The sequence below is a fragment of the Cavia porcellus genome, unplaced genomic scaffold (assembly GCF_034190915.1).
Source record: "Cavia porcellus strain 051 isolate PalLab524CR breed Dunkin Hartley unplaced genomic scaffold, mCavPor4.1 scaffold_9, whole genome shotgun sequence".
In the NCBI taxonomy this organism is placed as follows: Eukaryota; Metazoa; Chordata; class Mammalia; order Rodentia; family Caviidae; genus Cavia; species Cavia porcellus.
Window position 1 is genome coordinate 59,907,773 of NW_026947492.1, and position 12,052 is coordinate 59,919,824.

General features: G+C 53.9%; 1 protein-coding gene across 5 annotated transcripts in view; it reads left to right on the forward strand.

Moving 5' to 3' along the window:
• Gdpd5 (glycerophosphodiester phosphodiesterase domain containing 5) overlaps positions 1-12,052 on the forward strand; it is a 95,736-nt gene that overhangs the window by 54,476 nt on the left and 29,208 nt on the right. For 4 of the 5 annotated variants that reach the window (XM_063256484.1, XM_063256483.1, XM_005000720.4 and 1 more), the window contains one exon: positions 276-452. In XM_063256484.1, coding sequence (XP_063112554.1) covers positions 336-452 — 117 coding nt within the window. In that variant the 5' untranslated portion in view covers positions 276-335. Of the gene's footprint in view, positions 1-275; positions 453-12,052 lie in introns of those variants that run through there. The other variant, XM_063256486.1, reaches the window with a different exon arrangement.

Genomic DNA, 12,052 nt, shown 5'->3' on the forward strand with positions numbered 1-12,052 from the left:
GGGCGACCCAGGTCGGGGAAGCACAGCAGCATGCTGGGCAAGTGTGAGGAGCATGGAAGAGACCATGCAACTCAAAGGGAAAAGCAGGGAGGATAAGGTCATGTGCGGATGGCAGGGGACCTGCAAGGGTGGCCCTGGCGCCAGGTGAGACCGGATCACTCCAGGCCTTTGGACAGATGATGACGCTCATGGACTTAAGCTGCAGTAGCACGGGCAGTACTGGGTCTGACCCCTAGCCCTTCCCCTCCCTTATAGCTCTGTTCTTCCTCCCACAGGACCAGCTGGGGGCCTCCATGGGTGCTTGAGAGCCAGGCACCAAGGCTGCGGGGACGAGTATGGTGAGACACCAGCCTCTGCAGTACTATGAGCCACAGCTGTGCCTTTCCTGCCTCACAGGCATCTACGGCTGCCGCTGGAAGCGCTACCAGCGCTCACATGATGATACCACACCGGTGAGCTACCCAGGGATGGAGTCTGAGGGACCCTTTGGGCCCCAGCAAACCCACAGGCCAGCAAGACTCTACTGGGTGGCTCTGGATGGGCTGATGGCCTTTCTGGATTTTAATCTCTTCCTTTTCAAAACAGAGCTATGCTATTTCCTGAATCTGCTTGGCTAGGTGTGCAGGGGAAGAGCCCATCCCATCAAGGATATAACTGGTTTTGACTCCTCTGACAGTGTGGGGCCTGGGATGCTTCTGTGAGATCTGGGGCTCTGCAGGAGGAAAGGGTCACCCCAAAGTGAGCAGAAGCTCCCAGCTTCTAGGCTTGGCATACCTGGAAAGGCAGGCAGGTGGTGGCAAGAGGGCAAGGTGGGGGCCTGGCCATCCTGGAGCCTGGGACCTGGCAGGGCCATGGTCTGGCAACAGGGCCCAGTCATCTGAGCTACCAGCCTGCCAGAGCTGGCAGCAGGTGTGAGTGGGATAAAGAAGGCCACCTTCAGTGCTGGACTCGCTGGCCAGGACTGAGCTGTACTCCCATCCCTAGGGTACCATTAGCTGGTAGATCTAGTTTCTTCTCTGGAGGAACCCAATTCCTGTGTAGTGTTTATCTAAAAGCTTTGCTGCCTGGAGAACAACTGTCCTCCTCCTACCTGCTTGTCTGAACAAAGAAGCCAGCCTCCCAATTCAACCATCTCCCAAATAAGCCAGAGTGGTCAAGGGAAGGCACGACTGAGGTCAGAAGCTAAGTAGGCCAGGATCTCTGGGGCAGGACATCAGGGTAGCTTGTCTGCCTGACCACTCTCTTCTGTCTGGGCTGGTGAGGGGTAAAGCACTAGACTGAGTCAGGAGCTGGGGTTCATGAGCCCCAAACAAGGAGCAGAGAACACCACAGTAGGCACCAGGCTGGATTCCTTGCCATGTCATTCTCAGCACAGAGGCAGCAACATGGCCAAACTTAGTTAAGGCAGAAGTCCAGTCTCCCCACCCTGGCCCCAGCCTGGGATGGCTTCCAGGGTGACACCTCACCCTGTGAAGTGACCAGCACTGTGCCAGCCATGGCTAGCCATCAGGATGAGTCATTTTAGCTGCCTGAGCCTCAGCTTCTGCTTCTCTGAAGTGGCAGTGTGCTAAGTTAATGACTTCAGAATCCTGGAGCCACTTTTGCTTCCTGCAGCTTCTGCCCAGGGGCTGAGAGCAGGCAGCACGCCTGCTTGGCCTGGCCCTCTTTATGTCTGGACAGGCAGGAATCTGGCTGTGACTGGCATCTGTGTGTCCTAGGAGCCAGTGCCAAGCTGACATATGTTGCTGCTCACCCCAGCAGGCCCACCATCCATGAAGAGACAGAGACCAGGGAAGGTCAGTGACTAGGGCAGGGTCACCGAGTCATGAGGGACAGAGCACAGATTGGCCCCAGGGTGTGGTCCAACCACTTTTGGAATGGATGGGGATGGGATGACAACTGAGGCAGAGGGGGAGAGAGGTGATTGAGCACCCAGGCAGAAAGCCTGTGGCCTGTTAGATCCTTGAAGGAGGGAAATGCATGTCATGGTTGGCATGTTCCTTGGTGGGTCTAGGCCAGCCTTTCAGAGACGTGGAGGTAGACAGGTCTTGGCAGTGGCTAGTTCAGGGCTTTGGGTAGTAGAGGAAGTGTGTGGGCTGTGACTGGGAACAGACTCAGGATGCCAGAGGCTGGGGTGCCCAGTATGGGGCCAAGGCTGCAGGAGTAGTAGGGCCCAGAAGCCAGGCAGGCTGGGAAAGAGAGTGTGGCACCCCTCTACAGATGGGGCTGAGCTCACCTCAGCCGACCCAGCTCACAGCTGAGCACAAGCATCCTCGGCGCACCCTCCCTCCTCCTCCCCTCACTTGCTCCTTTCTCCTCTTCTCTCCCTTCCCCTGCCACAGCTGGGCCAGGACAGGAGCCGGTGCTGCTGGGCTCTGTGGCCAGGCACAGAGAAGGGCATAGCAACAGCCACCCATGTCTCAAGGACAGAGTGACAGCATGGGGGCCCCATGACTCCTGCCGAGCAGACAGAGGCCACTGTGAGCTGGGGAGTCCTGGTAGGGAGAGGCCACCTTGGCCTCTCCTCTTTGCTACCTACCTTCCCCTCTCTGGCCCTCGCCTGTGGAACAGGGCTGAGGAGTATGTCGAGTCACAGAGGCCGGGAGAGGCAGTGGAAGTAGGTAACCGGGTACGCACTGAGTGCAGGAATTGCTCTGGGCGGGGTGAATTGTGTGCCCACTTCCTGAATGGAGAAATCCAGGCTCAGAGCCGTTGCATGTGATGCTTGGGCAGTCCTGACAGATCTGTAGCTGGAGCCTCCGGAGGATGGAGGCTGGGAGAGCTTCGTGTACTGTGAAGATGGTGTGAGCCAGGGAGACCTGGCTGAAGGGGAAGAAAGGCACTGGAAAGGAGCTCGGGAAGTTCTTTGCAGAGAAACTGGGGCATGGTAGGGGTGTGCTAGGATGTCAGGCTGGGTCCCTCAGCAGGACCCTGGGTAGGATCCAGCTTGGGGCCCAAAGTGGACTCTAGGGAGCCAGGAAGGGAGCAGTGCTCGGAAGGTACCCCTTCCCTCAGGCCCCTCTCCTTCAAGCTGCAAATACTGCCACACAGCACCACTCTTCCCCAGAAGGAACACGGGACCCCTCTGGAACCAGAAACTGGGGAGCAGAGGTAGGGTGACCTCTTCTCCCACCCCAGTGCTGAGGGAGTGGGGAGCCAGCAGCAGGAGGCTGGCTCACTCATCAGCAAGCAAGGGGAAGCGAGGCTTTTTATAACTACAGATAATTAATTGGTTGATGTCTGTGACTCATTACTCTAATACTGCCAATTAAGGCCTTGATGGGACAGAAGGCTGTTCTCAGGCTGTTCTCAGGCTGTCCCCACAGGGCCCCCTGAAGACTGGGTCTGCGGGAGGCAGCATGGAGGGAGGAACAGAGGTTAGATGCCTGGAGGAACTTCCCAGCCAGAGACACTGAAGCAGCAGACTGAGGCGGTGGACTCTCCTCAGTTTCTTTTGTTTGTTGGTACATTCGTCTTTCAGAGGCTGCTACAAGCTTAAATGAGCCTCTCCATCTTACAGATGGGCCTCTAAGAAGAGTGATGTATTCAACCCAAGAGGGGCTGAAGGCACATCCTGCGCTCCCTCTGTTCATACCCCAGCCTGTGTGCTCTCTTCTGGTCTTGTCTGAGATGCTCTGGTTACCTCAGCCATCAAAAAATCTCTCCTGGCACCTGCTCAGGGGTCACAGGTGTCTCAGACCTAGTGTTTGCTCCCAGGATGGTGGAGTACAGACAGGAACTGATGTATGCAGACCACCCAGGATGATCATCCTAGGGAAGCTTATGGTTAAGAGGGAACCTCATCTCACAGGAGTGGGAATTGTGAAGGGAGGGGCAGCTCTGTGTGTGTGGGAGTGGCTTGTGTTTGGGAACTGGAAGTAATTGAGCTCCAGTGGCCAGGCTCAAGGAGGGGGATGGGTGTGCTGCAGGTGTGGGGGGCAGTGGAGGAGAGCTGAGCCTTGGTGCAGTGCTGAGCAGGCTGGGCTTCAGCCTGGCCATGGCACTTGTCAGTCTTGAACTTGCAGGAAGCAGTGATAACATGGTGGAGAGTCCTCTGAGGGCCCCTGTATGGCAGTGGGGAGGGCCAGGGAGCCAGATGAGAGAGGCTGAAGCCTCAAGGTGGGGAGTTACCCAGAGTGTAGGCAAGGGGAGGGATGCAGAGACACCTAGAAGCTATAATCAACAGACTGACTGGGGATGGAGATGAGAGGAAGAAGTCTCCCAGACTGATACCTGTCAGCCCAGAATTACAGCCTGCATAGCTGGAGGCCATCCTGGAGATGGAAACCCATACTGTGCCCAAGAATGAGTGGCCTCTTGTCTTGGAAGAGCACACAGCAGAGTGGGCAGAACAGACAGAGCAAACCACCCTGTGCCTCCCTCCCATGATGGGATTACATGGGAGTCTCTGCCATAGAGGATGCCTCTCCACCCCTCCATGCTAGCTACACCGAGCTTCTCCTCATCCAGGATTATGCACTCTTCCCAGCAGCACCCACACTGGTCCCCCTGCCTGGACTGCACCTCTCTCCTCTCTGCCTCTCACTTCGAAGGCCATGCCCCTGACTCTCTGCCCAAAACAGGCCAACTCTCTTTCCTTACCCTTCCCTAGCCCACTTTGCCCTTCCTCTACCCTGGCTCTTACAGCTCCTTGGGCCTGTGCTGGCCACAAGGGCTGGGATTGTTTATGTCTCCATTAGACTCAGAAGTATTTTGAGGCTACTCAGCCAGGTTTGCTGAGTAGGCCACATGATCAAAGGCTGACAGAGTGCCTGAGTGGCTGGTCAGAGAAAATGCCTGCCATTGAGCCCACTACAATGGGGAGACAGGGCCCCACAAGCTTTGGAGTGTGGTGGTCTGGAAAAGGCAGGCATATGTGTAGCTGTGTAGATGGGTGCATGCTGGGCCCCTGGCTGCAGTTGGCAGGGGAGGCGCTGACTCAGCTGATGGGAGCTACCCCGGCTGCTCTTGGAGCTGGGATAGGGCTTGCAGGTAGACAGGGAGGTATGAATTTCCCAGTCAGCCCCTTACTTCCTGTCCTACCAGCTTGTGAGTGAGATGTAGGGCAGAAAAGAGTAGATGTTCTTATGAATTGGGCCAGGCTTGGTGATAAAGCCACCTTTGAGTGGTGAGACTGGATTCAGCCAGATGCAACTGGGTACTGCTGGCCAAGAAAGCTGCAGCCTGAACTAAGCCCTGCATTCCCAGGGCTGATGTGCAGTGTAGGCAAGCCCAGAGCCTATGGTCTTAGCTTACTTTCTTAGTAAGGGGAGATACAAATCTGTGTTCTGAGAGCCCTAGGAGATAACTGACAAGGATGGTCTTACATAAGAAGAGACCATTGTCCCAACTTTTGGGAGAAACTTGCCTTCCCTGACCAGCTTTCTTAGGTGCTTAGGGAGAAGAGAACCACTGGGGAGAGGGAGGAGCCTGTGGGCTTTACTTCCCCTTCTGAAATATGGAGGTCTGGCCTGGCAGGGTTGCTGAGAGAGGAAAAGGTGGAGGTGATCCTCCCTTGCCATGAGATGGTTGTGGAGCCACTAGTGGCAGCACAGGCAGCAAAGGATTTGTTACAATAAAGCTAGGCTGTGGCTGGCCTTTGGAACTCCACATCCCACTTAACTCTTCTCAGAATGGCAGTGACAGCACCTGGCATGGACTTGGCACACCCAGGCTCATTGTTGACTTAGAGCATCAGTTAGGGAGCCTTCATGAGCATCCGAAGAGACTGCACCTCCACCTTGGGAGCTGGAGAGACCCACCAAGGGGTTCTGGATGGTTCTTCCTAGGGCCCCTCAGCTCTTCCTTGCATGTCTCCCTAAGGAATGGGTGGAGACAGGCAGTTCCAGGCTGCTCCTGATTTCATCCTCCTCCCTAATGAGCCACCCTGAGTGCACCCCTGCAGGAGGAAGGGCAGACAGAGGCCTAATTGCTGGGCATTCTGTAGCCCAGAGAAATAAATCCAGCCTCTTAGGCTGCCAGGAGCTGGCTGGGGCAGGGATTCTAATAATCCGTTTTCTGGCTTGGCCCTAATGCTACAATATATCTCAAACCTGCCTAGGCCATCCCCTCCCCCAAATCTCCTGAATCAGGGCCAGGGTAATCTTCTCAGGGCCTGCCTATCACTGCCTTCCACACCCTTCCCAGCCCACATTTCTTCGGCCTTTCTTTTACATCTGCTCCTCCATTTGGAACTTGGTGAGCAAGGGTCAGGCTGACAGTTGGAGCTGGAGTGTCTCAGATTCAGCCCGGAGGTGGCAGACTGCCTGTGTCAGCACCCCTCAGACCTCCCTGCCAGTCTCTGCCCAGCCAGGCTGTGCCAAGGGCACAGCTGGGCTCTGGGAGCCCCAAAGCAAGGCTGAGACCACAAAGGAGGCACTGGGGGCTGGCACCAGGCAGAGCCCACACACAGGGCAAGGGCCGCCTCGGCACAGACTGGAATCCTGGAAAGGAAGCTGCAGACATCTGAGGGCTGGTAAACTGATGGGGACAGTATTGCAAGTGTCATCGGTGTAGGGATAACTGAAGCATCCATGTGGCAAAAGTAAAATTAGGCTCTGCCGCTTACCTCGGACCAAAATAAATTCCAGATGGATGAAGGTTTTTTTTTTTTTTTTGGTGTTTTTTTTTTGTTTTTTTTTTGTTTTTTTTTTTTTTTTTGCTATTTTTAAACATTTTCTGTACTTAGAAAGCACATATTTATTGAAAGGATTCAAACATCTTGGGATGGTATGGTTTTTGTGCTTTAGAGATCAGGCTTTCAATGCCTGCTCCATGCACCTGACCTAGATGCAGATGCAGCTCTGGGGGCAGAGGCAGCAGCCTCAGAGCTAAGGGTGGAGGAAGAGGTCAAGCACTCGCTCCACTGGTGTGAGTTCTGATCTTAGCCACCTTCCTTAAAGCCAATAGCAAAGTCAGAACTGTTAAGGGAAGTGAAGTGTGCACCACTCCCCCTCATCTCTAGGACTGAAGTCACCTGTCTGCCACTCAGAAACCGGGTTGCTCAGGGTGGCTTGATTTATCTCCAGGTGGCCAAGGCCCAGCAGTGTTGAAAAAGGGCTTAGCATACCTGTGTGGAGAGACTGGCATGACTAGAGGATGTGGAGGAGAGATGCTGGTATTTAGTTTGATATGGGGTATGAGGTCGGAATCTACTTGTATTTTTCACCCATGGCTGGCCACGCGTCCCAACACTGTCTGCTAAATTCTCTTATCATTTCTGCATTAATTTGCTGATGGACTAATCCTGTGTCCATGTCTCTAGGCTCTTGTACTTTGGACCTCAGTTTCTCTATTTCTTATCAGACCTTTAGAGGAGGAGGCAAGATGATACAACCTTCTGAAATCTTGTCTGACTAAAATTCTAATGGTGCCCTAGTATTGCCTGGCACTCACAATAAGACCTTGACCCTCTGAGCCTGTTTCTTCTGTGACCAGACAAAGATAATTACATGTCCCGCTCCTTGCTTCTTTGAGCCAGTTGGAGATGGGGAAGGCACGCAGACCATCTGTAAATCCTGGCTGCACCCATTATGTTTGCCCTTCATGATCTCAGGTCAGTCACTTCCAATCTCTGGGTCTCAGTTTCCTCAGATTATATTCCTGCTGTGCAGCTCTCTGGTGGAAGACAAGATGGAGCATTCCCTACCCCATTCTATGAAGTGCTTGTACAAGACCCTGACCTCATAGCCAGGTGCAACCTCGGAGGAGCATGGAGGAGCTACATACCAGGGCCTTCCTCCTTCCTCAGTGCCAGCTCCTGGGGGTCACAGGCTGCAGAATTAGACCTGAGCTCTGTGTCGGGCTGCCCAAGGCACCCACCCTGGGCCGGGACAGGTGATCATGTTTGCTGTCCTCAGCAGCCAGAGAAAAGTTTAATGTAGAAAAAGGAGAGGAAGACGACTTGATCACTGTCTTCACATAATTAAAGGGCTGTCAGACGCAAATGATAATTATAGGAATGATGGTGGATCTGGAGACTCACAGCTTACATCTGTAATCAAGTTGAGCTTGGCAGCCCAACTATGAGGTGGTGGTGACGTCATCCCTGTGAAAAGAAAGGAAGCCGAGGTCTACATGCTGAGTACTTGGCCCCCAGCCATGCAGCCAGTGGGTTGAAGGGCCCAGACTAAACAAGGCCCAGCTCTTCTCCCTAGCCATGTGACCCCATGTTGCCTGCTCTTTGGGCTGGATTTGATCTGTGTGTTGTCAGAGAATTAGCTATGGGACGGCACTGGAGGAGTTGGACTTCAGATGCACTTGAGAAGGGAGAAGGATAGAACAGTGATTCCCTTGCTCGGCCAATGCCAGACACATGGATGTTAGCGCTCAGCACAGTATGCCAGTACTGCCATCTCCAGCCCAAGAGTAGGATGCCAGGGCTCAGAGAAGAAATGTTTTCCCCAAGGTCACTCAGCAGCAGCCAACCTAAGATTCAAACCCACTGTTGCTAAGCTTCCATATCCACCTGCCCACCTGGCTGGGGATCTTGGAAGAGCTTTGTGGTAGAGTATCAGGCTATCTCTTGAGGGAACTTTGTCCCCAGAGCTACTGAAGTCTCTGGCCTAGGTGACAGGCAGTGGGACAGGAGTTGAATGGGACAGCTCTAATGCCAAGTATCTATGATTCTGAGAGTGGGGTGGGGCTGGCAGCTCCTGCCCAGGTGCTGTCCTGACCCCACAGTTCAGTCTACACCATCTGTTTCAGGACCGAGGGGCTATGCTTCATGCCCTGCAGGGACGCCAGGAACAGCAAGTGGCTGTGTGCATCCTGGCTTGGGGCAACAATCTAGAGGGGGGCAAGAGCAGGTAGTGAATGGCAGCCATGCTAGCAGGGTGTCAGTACCCTGGCAGCAGTGCCCACACTTCCTATGTAGAGCTGGAGTTTGTGGCCGCAGTCCTGTTTTGTGAGTGTGAGCCCCACTGCTAATAAGAGAGCTCTGAAGTTAGAAGGGCAGGACAGAGGCAGGAAGGAATAAGGAGAGGGTGTGACCATCTTCAGGAAGCAGGAAAGAGGAACGTCCACCTGCGGTAGAATTGGCTCAGTTAGAGTGCAGGCTCAGTTAGGGCAGGGATGGGGAGAAGGTGAGACAGAGGTCACAAAGCTGAAGGGTGTAGCCTCTGGGGTTTTCCATCACAGCCTCTGAGCATTCAGCCTCCATTTCCTGGGATGCTGTACCCTATGCAGCCACAGCCAAGGCCTCTCCTGGCCCAGCTGCTTTCCCTGTGTCAGCGCCTCTGGCAGTAGTCTCCAGCATGCTCCTCCTGCTGCCAGCTGCCACTGGATGCACACAAGAAGCACTCAGTCCCACCAGCGACAGCACCCTCAGCCCAGGCCTGGCTCAGACTTTATCCTGCTGTCTGGAAGCTGCCAGAGCTATGCAAGGAAGGAGGTTTGGGTGCCGTGAAATGTCCTTCCTGTGGCCCCTAGGACCCCTGGCCTGACCATGTCCACTTGTAGCCCTGAAGCATCCCTGTATCACAGTCACATACCCATCCCTTCCCCTGTGTTTCTGTCCTTCACACCACATTCCAGCACCACTTTGTGTCCCAGCAGGATGCTGACCCAGAGGACCCAGAAATATCTCAGGCATCCCTGCCCTAAAAGAGTCCACAGCCCACTGATTATCCCTTCATTGTGCACCTACTGTATGCTGCAAAGCACATCAGCTCACTCAACAGCATCTCTCAGGGCCAGGAGTTACTCTTCCCACTTTACACTTAGATTTAGGAAATCTAAGGCTCGAAGCTAAATGATTTACTGCAGTGACGCAGCAAGGTTTTTGGAGTTCATTGTCTTTCCATCCTCACAACTGAGTGGGACCTGAAGGTCAAGTTGGTGGGTACCACGAATCAGTGCAGGGTACTCAGGGCGGGGTGGAGGAATAAAAAGGTTTCCAAGAGGAGCTAGAGGTTTGGCCTGGGATGGACCCTGAGAAAAAGAAAGGTGAATCCAAACTGGGCCTCAGATAGTCCTATGGAGCCACAAAGGCCAAAGGTCTTTTCAAGAGGGTCAGTTCAGAGCTGCCTCTGGTCAGGATTCCTAGTCTCCCTACCCTTCTCCCACTTGGTGACCCCCATTCACCCATGATGAGCCTTTTGCAAATGAACAAAAATTGCTCCTGTCACTTGAGTGCCATCTGCCGGAATTGTTATTATAAATCTGTGCACAGATAGTAACCATGATGTGACACTTCTTAGTGCAGTGTGGTGTGATACACACCTTGCTTAGGCATACATAATAATCTTACCCTGAGCTCGGGGTGCTGAGCACACATACCCTAAGAAAGCTGCTGCTAGCACTGTGCTGACCGTGAGAGTTGGGGAAGCAGAGATCCCTCTGATGTGGTGGTCAGGCCACATTTCCCAGGAGTAGGGACAGGTTAGCAGGTGAGTGGGAGGGGTGGACACCGGCCTTTTGCTACTGTAATAAACCGTGATGGGACCATGCATGCCACTGGGAGCCTCTTTATCAGTGGAGCTGCTTGCAGGCCACTTCCCCCCATGGTTCCTCAACTTCCCCTTTCTTCCAGCCCCACCATTCAGACTCTTCCTCTGTTCTTAGTGTAAGAACTGCTGCCTCCCTCCTTCTCACCCCCATGCACAGGTTCCGTGTGGCTGTGGCCTCTGGCTTCCAACTCCCAAAATGATAATCCCTGGGTCCCCAGCCCCAGCTCATGGTCAAATTCTGGATGTGGAGTTCCTGGCTCCCTGTTGTGAAAGCCCTTGTCCCTTCCCTGTTATGCCTGGGTGTCTCACCCATTTGGTGAGTCCAATTTGTTACCCTGGCAATTGCCAGAGGCCTTTCATTCTTTTTTTTTGAGACAGGGTCTCACTGTGCAGTTCACACTGCCCTTGAACTCACAATGTAGCCTAGACTGCTTTCTGCCTCAGCCTCCAGAATGCTGGGATTACAGCAGTGCAGCACCACATCTAGCAGAACCTCTCATTCTTGCCTTGTCCTGCCCCACTGTAAGGCTCTGGCCAAGGGAAGATAATGGCCCATGGAGCCCAGGACTCCTGGCTGCTATGGGACCTCCCACATCTAGGATACCTGCACTCTTCCCGGCCACCGGTCAGCACTGCCCGTGTCCTACATCATACCTTGCTGCAGGACATCTTCACATAACCTGCAGCAACTTCTCTCTATTCCTCTTGACCTCCAGCTACTTGTCTGGGAACCCCTCATCCTGGTTGAGTCTCTGCCTCACTGGGCCCTTGCACAACCTTGTCTTCTGGACAGATGACAGAAACCCCATATCTGCTGAGACAATCATTCTTGTGGGCAGGTGGCCATCCAGCATGGTACCTCTGTCCCCGAAGGACCACACACTCCAGAGGGGTGGCCTGTGGTGAAATCCGTGGGTTAACGTACTCATGCCAGAGTAGGAGAAAGGGCATGTCCCCGCCCACCAGTTCATTACCAACTCTTGATTTCCTGTGCCTTCTGGGAATATGGAGCTGCCCAGCTATTTCAATGTGCTGTGTCTACAGGGAGATTGCCCTGTAGAGTTAGTCCTGGAAATGTGGACACTGTGCCAGGCCTGAGAGGTGCAAGAAGAGATGAGTTTGACTCCGGGATGGCCTCAGGGAGAAGGGGCCTCTGCATGGAGGAGGAATTGCCTGAGGGGCCAGATGATGGTGCAAAGGCCCAGGCTTGATGGAGCTGTTTGAGAGCTGCAGGTATGGTGCAGGTGGGGGCTACAAATGCAGAGATTGGGCCAGATCAAAGTGGGCTCTGGGGTCTGCCAAGGAGCTCAGGCCATTGGGAATTCACAGTCATGACGTGACCAGAAGTAAGTCACTGTAGGAGCACAGCTCACTCATTGGGAGACCCAGATAATAAAGTTGCTCTGGAATCTTTCCTGGTAGACTGCAGTAAACATATTGGGAGCACATAAGAATTGGATGAGTTAGGGTCGGGGGTTTAGCTCAGTGGCATAAGCGCCTGCCTTGCAAGCATGCAGTCCTGAGTTTGATCCCTGGTACCAAAAAAAAAAAAGAATTGGATGAGTTGGATGTGGTGGTGCACACCTCTAATCCCAGCACTTGGG